Below are 25,615 nucleotides of genomic sequence, written 5' to 3'. Positions count from 1 at the left end.
AGGCACTGCTATCTTCAAAGCCGCCCTGGCTGGCCAGCTAGCAAGGTGGCTAGTAAGGAGTCTGAAGCCTCAGCAGCAGCAGGTAAAAAGTGGCGACGCGGTGAACTAAGGGGCTGGCAAGTGGGGAGGAGATGTCTGGTGTCGACGTTCCCGAGCTCAGTTTGGCCGCCTCGCTCCAGCAGTGAGCATGGCCCTCCTCTTATGGATCAAACAGTGGTGCTCTGTACTTTGGCGGCCTTCCTCCTCTACTACAATACGTTGCACGCCGATTTTGCATACGATGACAGGTAAGGAACTAGAAAAACACAAACAATATTTATCATTCATCTAGAGTCGAACATTTTGGCCTTTTTTTTGGTTTGTCTTTTCATTTGATTTATTTTGACTGGCCGTGTCAAAATATTTAGTCAGTTAAGTGTTTTAGTGTACCGTTAAATTGATCGCGGCATTTGCTCTCTTCTGACGGATGAGGGTGGCATATTATATGGCTGCTCACTTCCGAGAGAGTAACACGTCTTCTATTGAGGCTGTTAAAACGTAAAACGATTCCAACAACCAAAAGAAAAGAAAAACTGCCGTCGCAGTTTTTAAAAAAAGTTTTTTTTTTTTTTCATTTTTTTGTTTTGGTTTTAATGCACCTCTGTTGATGCTGTAAAGAGAGAGAGAGAGAGAGAGAGAGAGAGAGAGAGTCCAAATTGAGTATTACTGATTAAATTGATGAGAGCGTAAAATCGGCACGGAGAGAGAATCAAAGCCCGCCGCCACCGTCGGAGCTCTTTTCTTGTATAAGCGCACAGCAGACAGCACTAAAGGGCTTTCCGGCTTTCCCCTTCAATCTGTGTGCGCACCCGCTGAGAAGCTGACAAAATTCACAGCACTTAACACTTGTGTGTCTTAGCAGCAGCAGCAACAGGAGCACACACACACACACACAGCACAGCACCTTTTGGGTTTGTTGGCCCAGCAGGAGGAATACACACACTGGGAGGGCACACAGCGAAAGAGAAAGAAGTTTAGTTACAGCCGTTAATGTAACGACGGGTTGTCACCCATTTTTTCCCTTTTTTTTTCTTTCTTTTTTCCTTCTGTCTTGTTCATTTTTTTAGAGCCATTGTTCTTAAATGGCCCGACGTTAAAGAAGTCAATTAAAAAGTACTTTTTTTTTCTTAAATCTAAGCCGAGGAATCCATTTGACGTAATTCGCATTTTATTTATCGGTTTATGAAAACAGACCGGCGGGTTTTTTCTCTCCCACTTTATTGGCTAGAGCTCAAATCAATTACAGAAATTCTAGCGGCATTAAATCATTTGTTCCTATTTTCTTCGACAAAAGAAAACAAACGAAAAAACGTGATAATTATCCCGGGAGGTGCCAGGCCTAAAAAATTTCCTTTCAATCCAAGTTCAAGCGCAGACAAATTCCTGGACCGAACTGATTAAATTCCTTGATATGTCAACACCTGACGGCGTAAAAGGCTATAACCTATCACACGTCCAACACGGCAAATTGTTTCCAGTCAATATTTCATAAATTAATCATCCTGCCAACTCAATATCAAGTTACCACGCTCACATCGCATATCCCCCAGCAGGGATTCCTTTCCATCCAATTCCCGTTTCCTCGGAATAGATACTTATTGAATCTAATAAATTAATAAGGTAACACACTCAACAGGTCCGGGAAAAATCTAAGCGTACTGTCGCCGTCGGTGGGTCGCTTATATTCGATCATGGATTTTTTGTTTGTAATTAAGGTACCGGCGACCGACAAAAAATTTGTCTTCGGGAGCAAAGCAATCAGCAAAATATTTTAAGACATTTTGTCAGGAAGAAGAAGTCTTGTGTCATTTGAAAAAAGAAAGGAGAAACTCGACGAAAAGTTTCTTATAAGAAAAAAAAAAGAAGAGGAGAGAGACGAAGACATTCCTCACCTAAGGCCATGAGCGCGGCTCGCGAGGGTTTTATAGGTGTGTGCCAGCTAGCGCCTTCCCGTCTCCCTCTCACTCTCTCTCCTCCGAGAGTTCTTCTTCTTCTTCTTCTTTTTTCTCTCAGCATTTTTTTTTGTCTTCTTCTTCGTCTTCTTCTTCTTCCCAGAGAATAAAAGAAAAGTATCTTCCCCTCTCCCCACTATCAGATTAATTGCTCGTGTCCTTCTAATGCGAGAGCTGGAGCTTTTTGTAGAGTATTTTAAGGGTCACACGTCACCTTTCTTAGCTTTTTCCAATACTCACCAGTTTAGGACGCGTTGTTGATGCTCCCTGTTCGTCTTCTCTTCTTCTTCTTTTTTTCTTTCTTTCTCCCAAACGAAGCTGCGTGCATTCTCACACAACAGCCCCCCCCCCTCTCAAACTATATAAGAAATGGCTCCGCGCTTCTTCCTATGTGTTATTATAACTCGTGTGGCTTGATTTTCTTTTGTTTTTAAGTTGTTTTCTTCCAGCCCAGGTCATCCGTGAGTGATCATCTTTAGGCCAGACATTCGCAGTCTAATGCCGATAGGTTCTTTTATCGATACAAGGATCAGCTATTTTCCTAAAGCTTTCGACACATTAGTCCGTGTTACACGTACGAACCATTGTATGTCAATGCTAGCTACACTCCTGACAACTTTTTCTTCACTTTTATTTCGGGTATTAGACGTCTCAACTTGGAGCCGAACGTCTTGATTTCGGGCAGAGTTTGAGGCGTCCAATATCGTTCACATTGTCCGTCGATATCTGCTCGATAAATCACCGCTAACTATATACTAACTATTGCCATCAATGTTTCGTCGATCAAATCAAGCTCGAACATTATTAAGAACATTTTAGAATGATAGGTTGTATTCAAGTGTTTAACATCTTATAGTTGAAGCTCAAAGAACTTTACTTTTCATGCCGAAATTGAAGTTCATTTTGTTATGTGATAGAAACTTTCGCAACGGCAGACTGTAATGAACCCTAAGCCAAATTTAAAATCAAAAAATTTAAGTAATTCTATTTTATCGTTTGTTCATACATTATAAACCGGTTGCACGAAAATCCGACGGCAATTGGCTTTCTCTCCGCGCAATCCAATCTATTTTCGCTCGGAAGTTCTTCTAATTTCGTCGTTTTCTCCATTTATTATAAGAAAAAAAAAAACACTGTTTTTTTTTAAATCTGATGTTCTAAAAATAAAAAAAAGAAGCAACGAAATAATATACGAAGCGCGGTGGGTGGTATGCATGTTCAGTGTTCATATCAACTGACGGGGGGAAACGACAAAACTGGCTTACCGTGCCATCATGACGTTTTACGCTCTCGCTTCAACAGTTCCACGGCATGACTGTCACATTGGTCATCGCTCCCCATTTTTTTTCATGAAATCTGTTTTGGGGTTTATGTGTGTTGTTGACAACATCAACAGCTTTCATAATAAGTGGCGACTGAGTTGTTCAACAGTGAAATAGCTATATCAATAACGATCTGCCGATTTGGAACTTTGATCATCTCCGTCGTCGCCTGTCAAAACATGTTTGACTTTTAAAAGTAAAGTGTAGGCTTCAAACTAAAATAACAAAGTACGAAAAGACATGTGTTGTAGCCATCCCATCGCACATCGCGGCATTTACCTATTTTATGCATCAAATATTCGAGAGAGCCGCAATCTTTGACTTTGGAAGGAAATGATTTCAATTGCTCCTCGAAGCCTAGCCTTTGATACGATAAGAATCTTGTGTAAGGCAACAACATCACCGACAAATCGATACAAGTAAATAATATTTTTTTTTTTTTTTTGATATAACGTCCGTTAAAGTGAACCGATTCATTCACATGGCCCCTGAGACTAGTCTGACGCGATTCGTAACGGATTGAACCAAATACCAGTCCATCAAAAGGAGTGAATTGCTTTCGACTTGATATTCGATATTGTGTACGCCGTTGAACGATGTTGTGCGTTGAAGCATGCTGTGTAGTAGTTTCTGTGTGCACTATGCTTGCTTGTTCAGCTGTCACAACCCATCAGCTTCAAGGGTGGAAAAGAATTCCTCTTTTCCAACGGCATTGAAATCTATCTCTCTCCCCGATTTTGATTTCAACTACAGATAGAATCGATTACAGTTGGGATAGCGATCGAAAGCAAACCGAACAAGAAAAATTGGAAGCTGTCTTTTTGCCCTTTTTTTTCCAGTCGGCTGGCAACTCGGGTTCACATGTAGATGACTACTCGGCGATTACACACCTCTGAAAAAAAACAAAAAAACAGTTGGCTGGGTTAGACCAAGTCGAAAAAAAAATGGCCGTTTATTTATTAGGACGAGGATAAAAAGAAAAAAAGAGAAAGAAAAGACAAAAAAAGATGCCCAATTGACTTTTGAAAACGGGAATTTGTCAATGCGAGGAACTTGATTGATTGAGCCGAACTCGTTGCACGAAGATTTGTTTCCGCTCCGTCTCCGTCGTCGAGGAGGGATGTCAAATAAAGGTGGCCAGAATTCCATTAAATGGAAGAAACATGGACATAAAACTGATACGACCGACCGAGCAGCAGGCAACACACAGCCAAGCCGAGAAAGAGAGAGAGAGAGAAAGAAAGAGAGACCCAAACGGATCTTTAAAAGTGTGGATAGTGGATACACTGGGCTATGCTTTCAGCACGACAGCCGAGTGATTGAGTGGGCGAAGAAGAAGTGTCATTCGTGGGCATTCGAGACGGTATACGCTGGAAAAAGAAGGCGGAGTGGAGGGAGGAGTCTCAATAGACAGCATCAAAGCATCACTTTTTCTACACCAATGCGTTCGGCCAACTACCACCACCGCCACCACACACGGCACGGCAGCCCAGCTTGACTCCGCCGTGACGTAACGCCACACCGAGCGCAACACCAGTGTTTATCACTCACCTGAGCTGGCTGTGCAGTTGTAGAGCGCTTAGACTTTCATCGATCCCGCCCCTAACTGTGATCCCCCAGCTGTGCATAAGCTACTGGCGGATGCCTCCTGGCCGCCATCAGCTCTGCTCGCAACCGCTCATCATATCCTACGCTTTTTTCTTTTCTTTTTCTCTTTTCTTTTTTCTTGATTTTGATTCCCTTCCAGCCATTTGTCATTATTTTGATTCCGCTCGGGAATATATACAGAACAATCATTTCTTTGTCTTATATAACCTGCTGGTGCTGGAGAAGAAAACTAGAGTTCCGTGAAGGTTTGTCACATTAAGGCCAAAACGACTGGCAGGCATGAGGCATCTTATGCAATAGCCACTCATTTAAACTTTGGAAGAAAATAGAAAAACGTCTGTATAGAGCTGGAAGGCGTCCTGTATGTGATGACATCAGCAGAGGCAGATGAGCTGCCGAGAGATAGCCAATGATTTATGTTAGTGGTGGATAAACTTGTTTTTCAATTAGCTACTTAAATGCGCCAGCCATTTAAAATGAAATGTCGTGCGGTGTTTCCTTGCTTCCCTTGCTTTGCTTCTGTTGGCCATTTAGCCTTTGTGGCCATGCCCTTATTGAATCTTCAAGTTGATTTGCCATAATATAGAGAACAAACGGCCAATCGGCTCAGTTGTGCGACTTTTTTTCGACTTTTTCTCGTTTGCCTCCCCCGACAATTCGGCGCTGAAATGCGTTGCGTTTGTTCAATATTGGAAAATTGAAAGAAAAGAGAAATTGGATTGGCCTTGGGAAGTAAGTGTAATTTGAATGCACGTAGCGATGTCTGTCGGCCCGAGGTGATGAGACCTGTGAGGTAGAAATGGGCCTTGAGGGAGAGAGGGTCGCCACCATCGGTCTTGATTAAGTGGACGTTGAAAAGGGACGCCCTTTTCCGTCAGAAAATCGATGCACGGACCCAACCAAACCGCGAGGTTATCCGTATTTATTCAAGTAAAAAAAAATGCAGCAATTGAAGTCGTATTGAGAGCCCCGCAGCTCATTCCTCCGGCGAACCTCTCTCTGGCCGTCTCTGGCCGATTGACTTGAGGCAACATCTATATGTACGTTTGGAGATCTTTTGTATATGTAGTATATACCCTACTGCCAGGTGCGGAATTACGCAGCAGTGATGCCTTTATGACCCCGTGAGAAATCCAAGGAGAAATCATTGGGAATCGTCTGCGCAATCACCGGAATCCTCGCATTAATTGATTCGCATCAGGATTGATAGAAAGGCCTTAGTGTTTTTGAAAAAGATACATTATTTAGCTTGAATAGACTTTATGGAGCCCAAAACATAATAATAAATTATCAAAATGAACGCCACCAAAGTGTGTCCACATCTTTGAAAGGTTTTTACTATGCAGGCCATTTTGTGTTCGATTTGGAAATTTTAGCGAATAATTCAAAAGAGAAAAAAAAACTGATTTTGGAATGGAAGAGTATAGCTTGAGTTGACTGAATTGAGCAGCAGTGAGGGAAGAAACTTTATACTGTACTGTGCTTCGTCATCCATCGCCGTGGTCGCAGTCATTGTAGCAGGTGCTAAATTCCTTCACTTCTGTTGACATGTCGATGTTAATAACCGTGAAGATTTTGTCCTACGAATCCAACCAACAGTTGCATGTACAACAACAACTGTGAACAATCCATGACCCCCAAAAAAATTACCCGTGGAGGTAAAATCTGTTCGGGAATGCATTTTAATTCCATTTAAAACGCGTGCAATTTGGCGGGAACGCGTTTGTAAAGTGAAAAGAAATGCGGCAAACCATAGTTCAAGAACGCAGTATATGACCCAATTCTCTATTTCTGAGCTAGATTTGGAGTCATTTTTTGAATCCGTTCAAAAAGCGTTCACTGAACTCACATTTTTATAGAAAGTAATGCATCATTTTTGGATAATTTTTAGATTTATAGATAGATTTTATTAGAAATTTTAACATGAAAGTTTGCGTACATTAGCGCTTTTATTTTATCTTTATATTAACAAAGAAATACGAAAGAGGTTTGTTAGCAAATGATTGTATTTTTATAAACAAATAACAGACACGGGGAAAGATAACAGCTCGAAGAAAGTGGGTAAGAACGCAGACCGGCAGAACAAGGTGAACGAAAGCGGTTACACGGATCTCGGTGGCATTCAGAATCAGGGGGAGAATAGCAGGCAAGAAATTGTTGCGGTTAACGGTGACGATGGGCTGCAGCCTGCAGAGCAAAGATTACGTGAGGTTGACGGCGTAAAGAACGGAGTCGCTTTTGACGTGAGATGCTCAAGATGCGTATTTCCGTAAGATGCTCATATTGCTCAATGGCAGGGATCAAGTTGGTGTTACGTAGAGTGAAGCAGGCATCAAGTTGGAGTACGCAGTGTGGATCTTTGACGACTTGCACGACATGCTATGATGCTATGATGTACTTGTTGATGGTATCGGTTCCCTATTTTTTACAATTAACCAATTTAGAAAAATATTATAATAAAATCGGATAAAATGTAACGTCAATCCTACTTGATCTTTATGTTGAGGCTCTCTTTCAAGAGATTCTCCCGTGAGGTGAACAGTTGCTCAGATGGTAGGGTAGGACAAGAATCATAAATGTGCTTCCATCTCAGTGAGTTTTCCACTCAGAACCAATTGTTTGATCAACAAAGCAGGGAGTTTGGTGTCAGTACTAATGGGGATCATATCAGAGAACAAGTCCTGAATCACAAATTAATAAAAATCATCAGCAAACTATTCTATTGCTGGATTAATAGAATCTTTACTTGAGCCCTAGTCGTTTTCCCCCTTTTTTCAGACAGCTTGCTAATTTTCGAAGCTCATTGACTGGAAAGGCTAGATGGCGGTCATAGTTGTGGGATTCAAAAGAATTTCATCAGTAAGGGCTGATGATACAATGACTTCTTTTAGCTTAGTCGAAGATAGAAACAGCCTAAAGAATCACAATAATCAAGTAAACAACAAATTTTCAACCGCAAAACTAGACAAATGAAACTTTTACCTGCTTGTCAAATTTCAAAGTTATGAATGAATTCCCAGCTACCGGCCAATTTGTTCAACATTGACTGGTGGGAAACGATGCCCTCTGACAAAGACTCAATCCCCTGTAAAAAATGAACACAACTGATTGAGGACAATGTATACATGAATAAATTTAAGCCATAAATAGTTTCGATTAAATTTTACAAGATAGCAAGTGTTTACTTTTAATACCAGGCAAATTGTCACTAGCTTGTACCTGATAACTGCAGGACCAGCTGCAAATAGAAATGGTATGGTTAAATTAAACAAACTCCATTTTCTATAACCAAAGTATACCTAACGAGAATATGAGGAGTCTCCTCCATAGTGATGTTGTTGAAGTGAACACCTGATTAATACATCTTTGAATACTGACAGTGCTAACAGTAACAAATTATTATGTTAATCATCTTTGACGGTCGTATTTTCCTGTAATGACTTCATGTGTACAGATTAACTTCACACATACGAATTTGACCTGGACTAATTTTTCGAAAATATTTTATAAATAACACAATACAACGTCCTCGTCTTAAATTTGTCCTACCTTATAATATTGAGTAATAGAAGAATGTAGAAAAAAGATCCGATCCTATGGTTAACCGATCCGAGATTGTAGCCAAATTGACAGATGACAGCTAAGTGTCGACGTGATGTTAAAACAGAATCCCTTGACAGTTTGACACGAAATTTCAAATTTGCTTTCTTTGTTTATCACAATCACAAGTATGAGCAGTATTTTTGACTTTATGTAGTTAAATCACGCCACTCATCATCACGTAGTCTAAAGTCAAGTTATTCAACTGTTTTCTCAGAGGCTGAAGCCATGCCACCCCAAAGTGCACGAAAGAGTTGACAAATTTGGACATAGAAAATGTTCTCACTTGCACTGCTATTTTAGACGTCGAACAAGAAAACGGACTGTTGATGAATTACAGCCACGACGACATATATCCAAATACCAAATTACGATATAAAGCTAGACAAATAATTAAGGTATGGTGCAAGAATGGGGTACCCAAAGACGTTTGGACATATGGACATTGTTTTTTAGAGAACACACCTAATTTAATATCGATACCGTTAATTTAGTTAAGTGCAAGTTAGGTGGTAGGCCTACTTAGTCCCGTTATTCCACTATCCCTGCAATAATATAGAGTTTAAAGTTTAAGACAAGTAAAATATAGAGTGATGAAGGTTATGTAACAATCCCAACTTTGTCAGCCACAGTGAAGTGGTTAGAGTGCCTCGCTGGCAATGCAAAGGTTTAAAATTCAACTCTTTGAATTACTATATTCATTGAAAAATGAACTCATCCTCGCTTGATTGAATCTAAATCATACCCGGATACCGTTAGAAACAATTTCCAGTATAAAATATTGTGGCCTCTTACAAATCTACATCAATTGAATAAAACAAACATTAAACTGCAGGAAATGATAATATTTTTGCGCTAAAAATAGACTATTACTGAATTTATCTATTCAACTTCGATCATGAAAATTTATTTCTCCTTAACACTTTATAGTACGTCACAGTTAATATTGCGCAAGTTTTATTTTTACTCCAGATTTGTTACGCATTAGACCGAATGCATAATTATCTATCTGTGGAAAATATTCCTTTGTAGCTCCGTTGTAAAATCACTTTGACGGTGTGGAATCTAGCCGATGGTGGCTAAAAATTTCGTAAAGGTAAAAAAAAAGTCTGATGGAGAGAGTCGCGCGATCGGCGCTAATCTGTTACTTGGAATAGTTTTTGTTTTGTCTTCTTACAAGTTCATGTGGCAAACAGACGTGGACATCTAGAGTCCCGAGTACATATCTCGAAAAGGGTCGGAAAAAAAGCAGATAGGGACTAAAGTGGGAAAAGCTGAACGAGTAATAAATTGAAATGTTTATCCGGTGAAGCTGACACGTAAAAGCACTTAAAACTCCTATAATGGCAGCGTTGTTTTTTCCTTATTTTTTTTTTCTTTCTTTTCTTTTTCGATTGAGTCTAGTGGTCTGGCCCTGGACACAGTGAAATAATAGATACGTCCAGCAAGCATTCTCTGAACCCCCCCCCCCCCCTCTCCTCAGTGTGTGTGTGTGCTGTGTGTGTCTAACGTGTTGGGCTTGATGGTTGTTATTCATGCGTACCATTTCTTCCATCTCGCTTCCCCTCTCTCTCTCTTGTCTGCGCTCCTCATCAACGATTCAAATGGGGTGTGAAAAGCAGGCGACGTCAACCGGACCTTGTATTATTGATGTCAGGGCATTTTTTTTTGTTTTTCGATTGATTCCAATCCCTTCGATATTTTTCAACACCGCTTATATATCATAACACATTTCTGTCCGAGCTTATTTCATATTAAATTTTTTCGGCGCTTTTTCCCACTTCAACGGTGGTCTCAGACTGATGTGTTACGTAATCTAGCCAAATGAGACGTGGATATTCGTTGTTGAAAGCTACAAGGTCTTGTCCTCCTGCTATAAGAAGGCAATGGAATCGCTCGAATACCACAGACGAAATTCTACCATTATTTGAATTAGGTCTACTTGATATTATTAGATTTGTTTATGTTTCATTTGTTTGATATTGCTGTCAACAGTTGTGGATAGATCGTGAATTTTATTTTAGTTACGCTGGCAGCAGAACAAAAGGAATCAAATTTTAATTTTCCTGCGAGTTCTTCATTGAAAATTGGAATAAATGCGGCTTTTTATAGGCAGTTTAGAGTGAACTGATCCGTCTGATATCGATTCGGGTGAAATTTATTTTCTTCGCGATGTTACAGTTAGGATGCTTCTTTAATGGAGCCAAAGAATGTTGATATTTGTTGTTTGATTTTGTTTTGCAAGAAATAAGTTGGAAACCCAGAAGGATGGCAATAATCAGTAATTATACTATGTCCATTCATTCTTTTCGAATGAGTAGCCTAAAGTATAGGTTGTTTCAGACAGAAACAATTTATTGAAAGACATTTATTGTCATCTTATAGAAAATATATTATGAGTCACGAATTTCATCCGGACTTTGAATCCAAATAAAAGTTATCGACCTAAACGATTTCGAAAAAGTAGAAAGATCAAAGTATATATAGAAAAGGCGATCATGTTTGTATGTAAAAGAGTATAGGTTGAATTCGGAGCAATAGAAAATAAGGTTGTTGAGAAAGAATGAAAGAAAGAAAAGAAAAGAAAGGAAAGAAAGAAAAGAAAAAGGACTAAGCAAAAATAAAATAACATGATCACACAGTGAAATAAATCTCGAATAATAAAGTAATAAACGGAAAAATGCCCAATAAAATGGGAAGTGCCCCGAATGGTTCACACCTGCGCTGAGAGCCGTGAAAAGAGCTTGATCAACTTGCTCCGAGCATCACAGCTCCAATAAAAAAAGGTCGACTTGCGCTCGCTGCGGCGCGCCTCTTTGACGGATGCCCGGAAGCGTGAAGATAGATGCACAGCACACACACACACACACACACCATTTGCCTTTTTTTTTCCTTCTTTCTCCCAGTCGAATATATATACATACACGTATATATATATCTACGTTGATATAAACCTCTAGCTCTCGATGGCCGAGCTGTCGAAGCAGTTAGACACTGTAAAAAGAAAAGGGGGCCCTCTGAAGTGAAACGTATGTGAACCACCACCATATTTTTTGGGGGTTTGTTGTGTTTCTTCTTTTTTTTGATTTTTTTGATTTTTTTTTTTCGTGGTTTTTTCCTGTTTTGTTTTTACCCCCGAAAAAAAAATGTGAAGAAAAGAAAAAATAAGACGGAAAGGTATATCTAAGAAAAAAAGTAAAAAGCCAAGAAAATGTAAGTAAAGAGAAGGGAAATGGGAGAAAGAAGAAGAAGAGTGGATAGCGCCGGGGGCTTGGCCGTTCATCGACGCTAATTACAGGGGAGTCGGTCGCGCAGCTCCGCAACGGGGCCAGACTCTTTTCTCTTTTTTTCTGCCTCGGCATTCATCCCATCGCCTTTTTTTCTTCTTCTTCTTCCTCTTCTTCTTCTTCTGCTTCTTCTTCTTCTTCTTTGCCGTCGATTCCTCTTCTGTGGGTTTTTTTCTTTTCTTTCACCCGGGCACACAACAACCCTCCTCTCCCTCCCTGTATTCTTCGTACCACGAAGAACTATTCTTACCTGTTTTCTTTTTTGTTTTTTTCGGAACGAGATTTTCCAGCCGTGCAATTTTACCTAGTCGGTGTTTTTTTTGTTTTTTTTTAACTTAATCAACATAAGTCTCTAATGGTGGTGGGTAATCGACATCTCATGTCACAACAACCGAGAAATTTTGAATCATTTCGCACAGCAGCCAATCCGGTTTTGATAGCTCCATCTCAGCTGAGAGATTATTGGTTGGTCTTGGCCAAGAAATCGTGCACATTCCACGGTCGTGGACTCTTTATTTTATTTTTATTTTTATTATTTATTTATTTCTACACGCAAATGACGTGGCGTGTATTATAAACCGCCGTCCTGTTGTCGTAAAAAAACAAAACAAAAAAAAACCCAAACCCCCAGTAGTAGTATAGAAGTAGTAGTAGAGTTGCCTTCAGATTTGTTCGAGATATATAGATTCAATTTATCCGGTTTTCCACACCGTTGTTATAATCGTTTGATACGTCTTGGTGTCTCTCGGCTTTTATGAATCTCCACAAATGATCGTCGGGTCTGCCCGAAGAGAAAGGAAAACGGGAGGGCTGGTGGGGTGGCTGGGGGGAAACCAGTACCGCAATTAAGTCTAAACAACAGAAAACACAAACACCATATTTCGTCCCCCCCAAAAAAATCCTTATCAGCAAAATGAACCGGACGCCAGAAAAGCAGGATTTTAGTCGAACCTATTTTGCATTGGCGTATGGAATTGATTGTGGAATGTGACCAATTCACTTTGTTTTCTACAAAAGAAAAAAATACCAGGAAATCAAAAGAAAGTATTTCAAAACGAATAGCCACGGAGCTAGTATACACAACAGTAAACTTTACTAACGTGAAAATCAACCAAGTTCATTAGTGATGACCCTAACGCCCACCGACTCAACAACAACAAAAAATGAACTTTAAAGTCAAATAAATAAAAGAAAAATGATAAATATGGGCTTGCATGGCATGGGAAATAAATCCCAACTACTGTTTTTCTTTTTCTCTCCCCTCCAATTTACATAGTAGGCGATCTATAGTATATATATATAAATATAAGAAAGCCAGTGCTTGAAAGCTCATTGCTCTCGGCTTTGAAACTGTTCAAAGACATCATTTCGGAGAGCACTCGATGCATACAGTAGCTGCCAGCAGCTCGGCACGAATGGGGGAAAAAAAAAATCCAGACGGATGATGTCCGCCGGGCACTGCATCATTGCGCTCGCTGTTATTATATTACGCATCATCAGCTCTCCCACCTTATAAGCCGATCGAGATGTTCATTTCTCTGTCACTTCTTTTTCTTAAGTCGTTAGCTTAGACCTCTACATTGAGACAGTAGATATGTATATATATGGGGAAACAAAAGAAATACGCCTCAACCCATCAGCATCAGTGATGATAAAATAAATGGAAATCTTGTTTAACCGGCGCTCGATGACCCATTGGACATTTCCCATAGACGGGCGAAAAAATGACCCGCATCATGTTTGGAAATTTTGTTCGTTTTTTTTTTTTTTTTTTTTTTTTCAATTCGATTTTGGAAATCGTGCGCAGCCATCTTGGCGCCTTTAGCTCACGAGATTCATTCATAATACCCACGCTCTCAGGAGTGAACACCTAGAGACCAAATCTATCAAATGTAAATCAATAGCTAGTTGCAATAATTCCGCGTAAAAACGGACGCTATCTTTTTTTCAAAAATAAGATCGTTTTAATTCTCCATTATTTAATTTTTTTTATTTACTTTCCCAACAGCCGGGCAATCAAAACGAATCCGGATGTGAATCCGTCGACGCCGTGGATCAACTTGTTGTTCAATGACTTCTGGGGCACGCCGCTGACCCATTCGGGCTCGCACAAGTCCTACCGCCCGCTCTGTGTTCTCTCCTTCCGTTTCAACCATTGGCTGCACGAGCTGCAGCCAGCTGGATATCATTTGTTCAACGTCGTGCTCCACTGCCTGGCCACGGCCCTCTTCACCCTCCTGGCGCGCTCCCTCCTACCCCCCAAAGCTGGGCTGGCCACGGCCATTGCCGGCTGTCTCTTCGCCGCCCATCCCATCCACACCGAGGCCGTGGCCGGCATCGTCGGGCGGGCCGATATCGGCGCCGCCGTCTTTTTCATTCTCGCCTTCCTCTCGTACCGACGCTACACGGCCGTTCGCTCCGGCCTGGCCCACCTGCGCCGACAGCAGCTAATCAGGACCCAATCGACGCGATCAATTTCCAGCCATAAATGTAGCAACAATAACAGCCACGGTAGCGGCGGCGGCAGTTCATTGCCGCCGCTGCGCTCGTTCCTGTCGGCCGCAATCTTTACGTCCATCAAGTGGAATGGCGACGATCAAGTTGGCGGAGAATTACTGCGACCCAACACCCTGCCAAGAAGCGGCGGGCCGGCATGTGGAGGACCCAATTTGACTGTTCTGGTGGCCAGAAAGTGGCTGTGGCTCCTGGTGACGCTCCTCTTCGCCGCCTGCTCCATGCTCACCAAGGAGCACGGCATCACCGTTCTGGCCGTCTGCGCCGTCTACGACGTTTTCGTTCAATCTCGACTCAAGCCTAAGGATTTATTTTCGTCCGTCCTGTTCCAGGTAAGGCTAATAGGCTATACTATGTATATACGTAATGATCTAATCGCCCTTGGTTATCTAATGGAATTGAGTTTAGTTATGTAATTAGCCAATAAAAAAGAAACTGGGTTGTGTAGCGGTGGAATTTGTTATCCTATGGCGCCTTCGATTTTTACCTCATTAGAACCAGACGATTGATTTGCATTGTCAAACTGGGTCCGTCCTTTCAATATCCATCAGTTGTCATCTAAGATTCCGTCATCGAAAAAACCGAAAAAACACTGTACCACCAGCTATAATGAGCGAAGGAGCTAGCTGCTTTTGACGTCTAATCATCAAAGGCAAAACGAGTTTGCCTTATTGCCATACAAGCCTTTTTCTTATCATTTTTCGCCAAAGAAAGTTCACTGTATAAATTTCATTGTAGCGTCGAAATTCTAGCGACAAGTGAAAATGGCCAGTTCACATGGAAAACCAATTACCTCAGATGAGAAAAGATGAATGAGACACGGTTTTTACTATACGATCGAACTATAAGCTAACGCCAGAAGCCCAAAACCGAAAATCTGATCGGCAGATCGACCGCAGACGTTTGTTTTTGTTTTTAAAAAGAAAAAAAAAGAAAAAAAACTCGTCGTACTGGTTATATTCTGACATCATTACAAAGCAGATAAATTCATCGTCAACGTCTTATTTCTTCACAGAAAAAAAACTGGTCAAAGGAAAAATGAAAAAAAAATTGAATTCGTGTCGCTTGATTGATTTAAGTATGCTCTCATGCGGTCTTATATACTATATATATATATATATTGGTGAGATAGTTTATTAGAGAGACTTGGGAGCTTTCCTTTCCTAGCCCGAGGCAGACTACACACACAAAAAGGGAAATCTCTTAGAGATTCATCATCATTGCCACCTGACGAAATAGACGGTCGTAACGAAGCCCACCCCATTTTTCATTCTTCGGTGGCCAGCCGAAAGAATTTCGGAATGATCGATGGCCAACACCAGATGTCTAGCTCTATCACGGCGTTCAACAAATATTTATTGTATGGTCAATCACCTCAGCTCCCTTTGGGTAAAGAAGAAGAAGAAGAAGAAAAAAAACTCGAGTTAATTTCATTTTCACAGGCCTCACAGTAAATAAAAACTTCAAGCCAAATGTTATCTTTGGTTTTGCAGTGTATAGTACTCAATTGATGACGAATATTTAATGAACAACATTTATTAGCCTAAATGAATTACCGTATACACTATATCGAAGCCAGCCAGATTATATATTTTTTACATTCACCCAAAAAGTTGAACAAACATGATTTCTGGGCGACGACTTGTCGAACAGGCTTGAGCAACCAAATCTGGTTTTATTCCTTCTTCAAATCAATCGTTTTATTTCTCTTCTGCTTTCACTCAAATAACTTTTGAAGAAATTATGAAGAATCGCCATCAAAATGAATACCGTAAACAGGAAGTACTATACTAATGTATATACCGTCTAGTTATTTAAATTCGTATCAAATTTATACCTGAAATATTCCTCCCAATAATTCTCAATGAGTAATAACGGTTAGTCAGATACAAGAAAAAGTGGAACGCGCAAAAGAGGGAGGAATAAATGATTAATTTAATGGCCGGTACACACAAGAGAACGTGACACCAAAACCACGCCTTTCGGGTTATTTTAGAACCATGAAACTGCTTGTCTCGTAATGAACTTTTACTTATTAAAAGACGAGAAAAAAAAAGACTAAAATTTTATAGTGCGCGATGCAGCGAAAATGCCACTTTCGCGTGATGTCGTAAAAACGTTCGGGAGTTAAAAACGTTGGTGACTGATCATAACAAATGGTTATAATATTCTGGTATATATAAGGGAGAAGAAAAAAAAAACATCCCTCGCCCCATAAAAGCGGTTTCTTTAGTGCGAGCCAACAAGCGAATGCCATATGGTATATATTTTAATTTTTTTGTTTTGTCTTTTATTTTTTTAAACATCACGTCTGCGCTGAGAGAAAAAGAAAAAGAGAGCTGACGGATGTATCTCGGGTCTCTCTCCCTATTAACTCTAATTTGCGGTAGCCCTTAGTTCTGTCTGGAACGATTTCCTTACAACAACAGCAGCCGGCAGCGCACAAGCAGAGAGTTCTATTTCTTTTACTTATTTCTGTTTTCTTTAATACTATACACTCGAGGACCCAGGGTGATGGTGTGGTAAACTGGGCATAAGCTGGAAGAAGACGCGAAGCAGTTGGGGGGGAAAGAAAAAGGAATAAAGCCGTAGGCTTTTCCTTTTGTTTAATTCACTCAGCGTATACTAGTCACGGTCACTTTCCTCCTCATTTCCATATTCTCGACTGGCTCAATAGCTCTTCCCTGCCCTTTTATTTTTGTTCCCCCGGAGACCAGACGAGAGAAATATACGCCACTTTTCAATCAACAGAATTGCCGTGATTTGCTTTCAGTTTAGCGAGAACGAGATTGAGAGAAACGCGGCCTTCTGTCGACTCCATTTTTATTGCACCTTCTTTTTTCTTTTTTTTTTCTTTTTCTTTATATTGGTTTGTTTTTCTTTTGTGGCCGAAAGAGTTTCACCAGTTTCTTATGCAACCCCGTCTTCTTATTTTGAGGAAAAATTTAAAATTGTAGAAACCCACTTACCTTTTTTTTTGAAGTAATAAATGATGGAGTCATCCGGAGTTAATTTGACAGTTTTTTAGATACGCTGACAGAGAAACACCCAGCATCTCCAAATATAATAACTTAACAATTTGATACTGCTTAAATAACAATTCCGCCGCGTCCATTTCGAATCAACATGGGTGTGGAGATGGGTGGAACGACGGTCGTCATTAATGTTATGGTGGTTCTACACTTCTACATGATGTCATATAATAGCGTGAACAATAATTGAACCACCGAGCAATTCGTTGCGCAAATTCTTGGATTTAAGCACAATTTAAAGATTTGACATTTGGTGATCATCGGTGATCATGCTGCCGATTTAAAAAAAAGTCTAAACCTATTTTGATTGGGAAGACATTACACACTGACACGGCAGATTTTCCGTTTTCACACGATCAGGAAATCTATGAACTGTTATTATAAACTGTCTAAATTTTTTTCTTTCTTTAAAAAATCTGAAACGAAAAAAAAGTAACTACAAATAATTTCACAACGCGTGTGGCCAGTGAGTGCCTACATTAGTTTCAACAGCGCCAGCAGTAGCGATTCCTGCTAGTGTAAATGTTTCTCTTCTACTTGATTTCCTGACCCGGGTTCGCAACGATTTTTAAGCACTTCCCAGCAACACCCCGCCAAACGAAAAGGGGAAAAATGGAGAAGTCACCGCTTCTCTTTGCGGCGTCTACATACCGTACTCTGGCCAATTTCCGTGATGCATTCAATCTAATCGCTGTCTATACTCTGTGTCAACCTGTAGCTAAAAATAAGCCAAAGGTAAATGGTATGTGCATCTACTTTGGAGAAGAAAAAGGCAACGAAAAGATTACCCGGATGACGACATAAAAAAAAACCCCGACGAACCATTTCTTGTTTTTTTTTAGTCTGGTCGAAATCCATAAAACTTATAATCAGTTAAAGTAAAAAATTTATTTAGATACAACTTAATGTATATTAAAGTAGGCTTTAGCTATGGGCATTACACCGCATAGTCCAGAATGTCCATAATAAATTTTCTTTCTTTTTTCTTTGACAGGAAAAGTATCGAGGACTATCTGAAGGATTGTCGACTCTCTTCATGGGCACCCTGTTGATGGTGGCCGTCCGTCTGCAGCTAATGGGCTCCAAAGCGCCCGAGTTCGCACCTGCCGACAACCCGTCGGCCGATTGCCCGTCGCGTTTGACCCGCACTCTCACCTTCCTCTACTTGCCGGCCTTCAACTTGTGGCTACTCGTCCAGCCCACCGTCCTCAGCTTCGACTGGTCCATGGAGGCCATCCCGTTGATCCACAGCCTGGCGGACATCCGCAATTTGGCCACGGCCATCTTCTACTTGACTCTAGCCTATCTCGGATGGAACGCCCTGTTCCGGCGGCGGGACTTTGACGACAATTGTGGAGATCTGCGCTCGGCTTCCGCCTCGCCCGTTCCTGGCTCCGCTTCTTCGGTTCTCAGTGGCAACTTGATCTCTTCGCCCCTGCCGGGCGATTCGTCTTCCTCTTCGCTAGTGCGAGGCACCAACGGATGCGTCCCGTCGGTGGCGGATGCCGTTCTGGGAGTCCACTGCTACTCGTCGCCGTCGTCGGCTGTGGGTTGCTACGGCAATGGCAACGGCAGCACAAGCGGCAGTCTCAGCAGTAGCTCCTCGCTTCGATCGGAGAGGACGAGATGGTCGTCCAACAGTTCCGTCGACGTGGACGGGACTGGCGCCGGCCGGAAGAGCGGAGTGGATTTGACTGTGATAGCCTTGTCGATGCTGGTGTTGCCCTTCATCCCCGCCACCAATCTCTTCTTCTACGTGGGTTTCGTCGTGGCAGAGCGAGTCCTCTACATCCCGTCCATGGGCTATTGCCTCCTGGTGGCGTTGGGCTTCCACCTGATCGACGACTGCCTCCGTCAGAAGCAAGTGCGACTCAAACAGCAGCAGCACAAGGAGCGACACAGGTGGAAGCAGATGCAAGCCAGCAACTCTCTTCGGCTCCTGTTTCGCTGGGCATTTGTTCTTCTACTCGTCGTCTACTCGGCCAGGACCATCCAGCGAAACCGAGACTGGCACACGGAGGAAACTCTGTACCGCTCGGGAATCAGCGTCAATCCTCCAAAAGGTTTGTCCTTAATGATCCTGCAATACGTATAGTACGCCATCTGACATATTAACGGTTGATTTTGGGGGGTCTAATTCCTTTGCGCAGCATACGGAAATTTAGCAAACATACTCAGTTCGACCGGACGTAAGGATGAAGCCGAACAGGCTTACAAGAAGGCTCTCAGCTATCGAAATAACATGGCGGACGTCCATTATAATTTGTAATTGTTTTTCTTTAGCTTTTGTCTATTTTACCAATCGAGTGTGGAAATTCTAATTGATTATTGAACGGTGTGTCACAATTTATAGGGGTATATTGTATCAAGAGCAGAAACGTTACGAAGAGGCTATACAGTCCTACCGATCGGCGGTTCACTATCGTCCTCGAATGGCCAGTATGTCCCATCCAGTTATTGATTTAACGTTGAAGTCATATACGGCTGAGAGTGCTATACATATTTGTTGTCTACCGTTTCAGTGGCTCATTTGAACATGGGTCTAGTCCTGGCTTTGATGGGCATGAAAGACGAGGCGATCGAGGTGTACAGACGCTGTTCGCAGCTCGACGGATCCGGCTTGAAGGACCCACGGACCCACGAGACCACCAAGATTTCGGCCCTTTTCAATCTGGGTCGTCTTCACGCTGACGATGGCCAGTACACAAAGGCCATCGACGTCTACAACGAGGCTATTCAACGCATGCCGACACATTACCAGCCCCAGGTGACGTAACGTATCCCGTAGAAATTGCAGTCGTGTGAGCTGCTGTGAGCAGCAGCACAGCCTTAAGAAAGTGCTGCCGTTGCGCCATTATCGTTAGCCCTCTTGCAGCTCACTGTTATGTCCAAGTTGTTGTGTAGTCTCATTCTTGTTTGCCTCGCATATTTTCAAGTCTACACGTCTACTCTAGAGTCAGAGTTGCTTTTGTTGATAATACTCATCCATTGTCTTCCCTAATAATTATGTCCAATTTCTTAGTTATTTTTCCGCGGGTTTCTTTTCTCGTAACCAAAAGCGCAATAACCAGAATATTATTTTAAATCGCTTTTTCTCTCAAACCAGCAAAATACTCAAGTGATATTCTTTTGTCGATCGTCATATATTTAACAATGAATTTGTTTCATCCGAGTAGTCGCTGTACAACATGCTGGGGGAAGCCTACTTTAAGCTGGATCGGCTGAAGGAAGCGGAACACTGGTACCGTGAAGCCCTCCGCGCTAAAGCCGATCACATTCCGGCTCATCTGACCTATGGGAAACTTCTCACCAAAATGGTAAGCTTAATTATGAGGACCGTCACTTTAATTGGAACCTGGGGCAGAAAAAAAAAGCGTGTAGGGAGTCTCGCTTCCTTCAAAATATACCAGAATTTTCAGATCAGATAACATCTTCTTTTGGGGACGGATTGCCTGTGATCTGACCTGACTGTTTGGGCTTGTCCGCAAAGTCTTCTCATCCCTTGTCCACCTTCTTCTGTGTGTGTATAACTTGGGAAACGACTAGCGTTTACTCATTAATTCATTATTCCTTGTCGCGCCGTTCGTGCGTTGATTTCCAATATCTTATCGCATATTCATTTAAAAAATCACACCATCCCTTTTTTTTTCTTCCAGAATCGTCTCAGCGAGGCTGAGGACATGTTCCTGCGTGCGAAATCCCTGTCACCCAACGATTCGACCGTCTATCAGCATTACGGTGAGTTAACTCCACTATTACACCTCCGGGAGATTATTCTTGTACACTAAGAATTCTCAGACGTGTAACTCGGTGCACATTGTACGGAGAATGCTTAAGAAAAACTCGGGGAAAATTGATATTTAATTGACAGGAATTACGTGTCCTGAAGCATTAAGATTCTTGTACGACGTGGCCACAAAAAAAAAAGAAAAAAAAAAAAGAAAAAAACTATAAAAGAAAAGCAACAATCAGTCAGTGTGAGAAAAGGTTAGACTTGAGAATTTTCTTTTTTGAGCTCAAGGGTCTTCTTAGCTCTACATTAGAGTGTATATTCACGAGCATCTGTCTGCGTCTCGTTTGCACGGTGCGCCAAAAATAATTAAAAGAACTCTGAAAAACAGAAACAGGAGCCCCTGTTCTTATGTATAGCGAAATTATAGACAGCTGACTTGTTTATTATTTGTAGCCGCAACAGCGATTTATTTTTTTTTTTCGTTTGTCTAACTTTGCGCCACAATAAATCTGGATGGCAAAACTATTTGGTGTCGGTTTCGACCATCTTTAAAAAAGAAAAAGATTTTATTTGGCGCCAACAAATGTATTTTTGATATACCTGCCCATTGAGAAATTCTTTTTTTCTTTCGGGGCTCCCTGAGGATCTTAAAGAGAATCGTTATTAATGTGTATAATATTTTTAAATAATTTCACTGACAGTCGAGTGAGAGAGGGGGGCAAAGGAAGAAAACTTCTGTGGGGTAGGTGCACATATACACGCAATCCTGTAATTCGTCAAGGGGCTCAATTAGACCCTTACGCGCACAGTCCAGTAGCAGCCTCATCGACGTCTACGGTAATCGCATGTCGACTTCCATTATGCAAACGCATTGACTAAAAAAAAACTGATGGGGGATACTGGCTCTTTTGACATCCTGTCGTTATGAGAAGCTTTAAGATTTAAAAGTCCGGGCTCGTCTATTGCAATCAGCCACGCATTTTCGCTTTCTTTGGATTACCCACCTTAAGGCAAAATAGTTTCAGGATTTTTTTTTTTTTAGAACTGCAATAGATTATGATGCGTGTATTTGTTAAAACGCATTATTTCTGCAGCCGTTTTCTCATCAACGACCACTTCCAACTCAAAAATAGGTCCAAATTCTTCAAAACCTAAACCTTTTTTTTTTTTCAAAAAATTTCATGCTTGCAACTTTAAATTTATATTTTGGTTTTTACAAACGGGGCGGAACCGAGTACTAAGCTTGAAAATTCGACTAAAAATAAAGTAGAACCAGTAAATTCTTCCTTCGCACGGGCGCTGATTTGTAATCGAATTCTCAGTGTTACGGCAAATAAAAATGACTGCTGGGTGGACTCACGGCGGCGACGACCGTGGCGGTCTCTATTACACTTCTCTGAAGAATTTACCATAAAGAAACCTCCTCGTTAACTGCGGGAGGCTAAAAAAGTAAAAAAAAAAAAAAAACAAAAACAAAAAACCAAAAAATAAAAAATAAAATAAAATAAATAAAAAAAAAAAAGAATAAAATAAAGAACCAGGAGATGAACCTTTTTTTTAACGGCAACTGAACAGCCTAAAACTCAATATGTTGTAGTCGTATTCGTACCTCATTCATCCGAGATAAAATATATGTTACTTAATGTATTAATACCATTTGAAAAGTGCACGGAAGAATTCTTTTAAGCAGCAAAAAAGGAGTGATCGCTTTTTTCACAGGATATTTTTCCATTCCAACAGACGTTGCCTCGCCGAAAAACTATGAGGGATCAGTGAACAGCAATTTTGGTCAGTTCAGCCGTGATCTAGGAATCGAACGCAGTGCAGCTTGTGAAGCCTAGAAATTCGTGAGGGAAATAATTTAGCTTAACTTACGCATGCACCCACCCGAAGGCGCATGCATAAAGTTTCCTTTTTTAATGGAGATGGGGATGTAACCTAAAGAAAGCTATTGGTCACATAGCACACGATGCGGTAGGAGTAGGAGGGATATGAGGTGAGAAAGCGAAGAAATCTCTTGTATGTGAAAAGGAGAAAGGTCGTAAGAGAGAAAGAACGAGAAGAAACCGAGCGAGAAGAGAGAAAAAAGGTGGATAGGATGAAACAACAACAACAGCAGCAGCAGCAGCAGCAGCAGAAAAAAACGTGACTGTTCGACTTAATGACAGACGAGTGATGCTCATTAGAGGAGCATAACGTGAGACTAGGGTCTTCAGGCGGGTATGGTGAGCTGAAAGTTTCTTTCCAAAAGCACAGCCCTGGCGCCTCACAAATTGCTTCCACCCAGCCCACCATCGCTCCAAGTTATATCCCACCACTACCCATGAGAAAAGTCGAAATAAAATAAACCCTCTCTTTACTTTTCGACATCCGAAGCAACATGTTTTTAGAGCCTAATTCCTTGTTTTCTAACCCCTGGCCGAACCGTACGAATGTTGTTATTATAGCCAAGCAATTATGAAATATGAAATGAGTCCTATATATTTAATATTCTCTGCGCCAAAAAGAGCATCATCCTCCATAAAAATTCCGAGCAAATATTTTCGATTAAGATCCTTTAAAAGAATTACAAAGACAACATTTATTGCTGTATGAATCATACTTACCGCGTAACAAACCTTAGTTCACGTATGGGTGCGAAATAACTCCGCCACAGTTACAGTTATCTTTACATTTTATTTTTCCCGAATAGCCTTTCCCAGTTCGTCTTAAGCAACCAAACCGGGAAATGCACAGTGGTCGATATTTTTTTTCAAAGAAAAAGGTGATAAGCAATAAGCAATGTAGACATCGTGGCCATTTAGAAGAAAAACTTTTGTTGGTTATTGAACAAGATGTGTAAATTCATAAATTTGTATAAAATCAGACAATTGCTAACGATTTTGTTCGACCAATTTTTGGCAATTCAGGTCAATATTTATCGGAATGTGAGAGACACACCGAAGCGGCAGAGCAATACGTCCGAGCTGCTTCACTCGCGCCAACTGAATATGAAACCGTTTTTAACGCAGCCAACACGCTTCGCCAAGCAGGCAGGCACTCGGAGGCTGAACAGTATTACAGATCCGCCGTTAAAATCCGGCCTTTGGTAAGTTTATCCAAGTTTGGAAAAAAAATATAGACATAACATATATACATTCCACCTGTTTTCACCACAGGATGTTCGTTTTTATTTTAATGAAAAAGAAAAATACTAAATAAAACAAATAAATGTTTACAGGAAGCGACAAGTCACATGAACTTGGGTGCGATGCTTCACGTCAATGGCAAGTTAACAGAAGCCGAGCAAAGTTATCTAGAAGCTTTACGGCTCAAACCAGACGATCACATCACTCGGATGAACTTGCAGAAGTTACGTCACCTGTTGATGAAGAAAGGTATCGTGTCCTCTTCCTCTCATTCGTCTCCCCCTTAGTGAATGGTGCGGGCCCGACGGAGATGACACGCCAACTCGCGTGATGGTGACCCTTGTATCGCGTGCTGTGTACCCCCAGAAGACTGGGCACTGTGGATTATCATTTTTCCTTGGCCGATGGCTCGCTGATCATGCTCTTCCCATGACAAAGACGTGAGGAGAGTCGAACCAATCGAACCTGTGATAGAATATTGTACGATGTGTATTAGTACATAACTCCCTGTCACGTATGCTGATGATACGTAAACCTTTTCAGTTTTCACCAACTCTTGCGCACTTTGCTAAGAATGAGAGAACCCGGTACTGTCAGTGACTAATTCTGACATTCTGACTAGTTTCTTGCTCTCTGTAGTATTTATTCCCACATAAAAAGGCGCTATATAAATTAAAGAAATAAATTTCTTCCTCGCCACAATTTGCCTTTAAACCGCTATAAATGGATTTTTTAGAGATTCATACAGTTAATTTTTCTCGGCCACTTTAGAATGTTATATTTCAAAAGTTCGTATTCAAATTTGGGACCAGTTCAATAAAAAAAATCATACAAAAAGAAAAAAAAAACAACAAAAATACAAACAAAAAAACAAAACAAACAAAACAAAACAATAAAAAAATCAAAATGTACGTAAACCCAAATGTAGTCTGTCACGATTTTTTTCTTCGTCGTTCAAATTATTTAAAATTGTTTGTTTTAAAAGTTTTGCGACTAAAACAATGATGTCCTGGGGAATTTTGTAAGACTTTTACGACAAAAGAACCAAAGAAAAAACAAAACAAAAAAGAAGCAAGTTACATGAAATCCACATTTCCCGCTGGTTAGACAGAAACAAAGTATCAACGTATCAACACTTTATTAACAAATTCGATTCATATGAAAGAAAAGCAATACTTTCCTTAATGTAGTCCTTCGTCATTTTGTTGTCAAACCAATGGCTGATCAGAACACGGCTACGTGTTCAGAACAAAAATCAAAATAAAATACACTTTTTAAAAGAGCCGATGCATTATTATGTATTTATCGAAAACAACTTCAAAGGATGCTGAGGTGAAACAATACTTTCTAGAAGCTCAACACATACTTTCTAGAAGCAGACTTGCCACGATAGGAATCTT

The 25,615-nt window shown here is 40.9% G+C and overlaps 1 protein-coding gene and 1 long non-coding RNA gene across 10 annotated transcripts; one reads left to right on the top strand and one right to left on the bottom strand.

Annotated features, from left to right (window-relative positions):
• LOC124343561 (protein O-mannosyl-transferase TMTC2-like) lies at positions 1 to 25,498 on the top strand. 2 transcript variants are annotated; one of them, XM_046796913.1, is made up of 11 exons: positions 3 to 287; positions 13,817 to 13,895; positions 18,242 to 18,271; positions 18,349 to 19,417; positions 19,505 to 19,619; positions 19,708 to 19,793; positions 19,877 to 20,121; positions 20,531 to 20,671; positions 21,011 to 21,092; positions 23,997 to 24,175; positions 24,308 to 25,498. In XM_046796913.1, exons 1-11 carry the CDS (start codon positions 202 to 204, stop codon positions 24,500 to 24,502), a joined length of 2,307 nt encoding a protein of 768 aa, XP_046652869.1. In that variant the 5' UTR covers positions 3 to 201; the 3' UTR covers positions 24,503 to 25,498. The 2 variants fall into 2 exon arrangements, with proteins under 2 accessions (XP_046652868.1, XP_046652869.1); XM_046796912.1 differs by lacking the exon at positions 18,242 to 18,271 and having other exon boundaries at positions 1 to 287; positions 13,817 to 14,654.
• LOC124343562 lies at positions 6,852 to 8,808 on the bottom strand. Of its 8 annotated transcripts, none has more exons than XR_006919292.1 (7): positions 8,471 to 8,808; positions 8,221 to 8,406; positions 8,107 to 8,159; positions 7,904 to 8,025; positions 7,668 to 7,834; positions 7,411 to 7,602; positions 6,852 to 7,339 (listed from the first exon to the last, which is right to left on the bottom strand). It is a non-coding gene; the product is annotated as an uncharacterized LOC124343562 (long non-coding RNA). The 8 variants fall into 8 exon arrangements; XR_006919290.1 differs by having other exon boundaries at positions 7,904 to 8,006; positions 8,089 to 8,159; positions 8,471 to 8,807; XR_006919289.1 differs by having other exon boundaries at positions 6,853 to 7,339; positions 7,904 to 8,006; positions 8,471 to 8,807.
• Positions 25,499 to 25,615: the final 117 nt, after the last annotated feature.

This window comes from Daphnia pulicaria, chromosome 6 (genome assembly GCF_021234035.1).
Source record: "Daphnia pulicaria isolate SC F1-1A chromosome 6, SC_F0-13Bv2, whole genome shotgun sequence".
NCBI classification, from domain to species: Eukaryota; Metazoa; Arthropoda; class Branchiopoda; order Diplostraca; family Daphniidae; genus Daphnia; species Daphnia pulicaria.
This window is presented reverse-complemented; position numbering and strand designations above follow the sequence as displayed.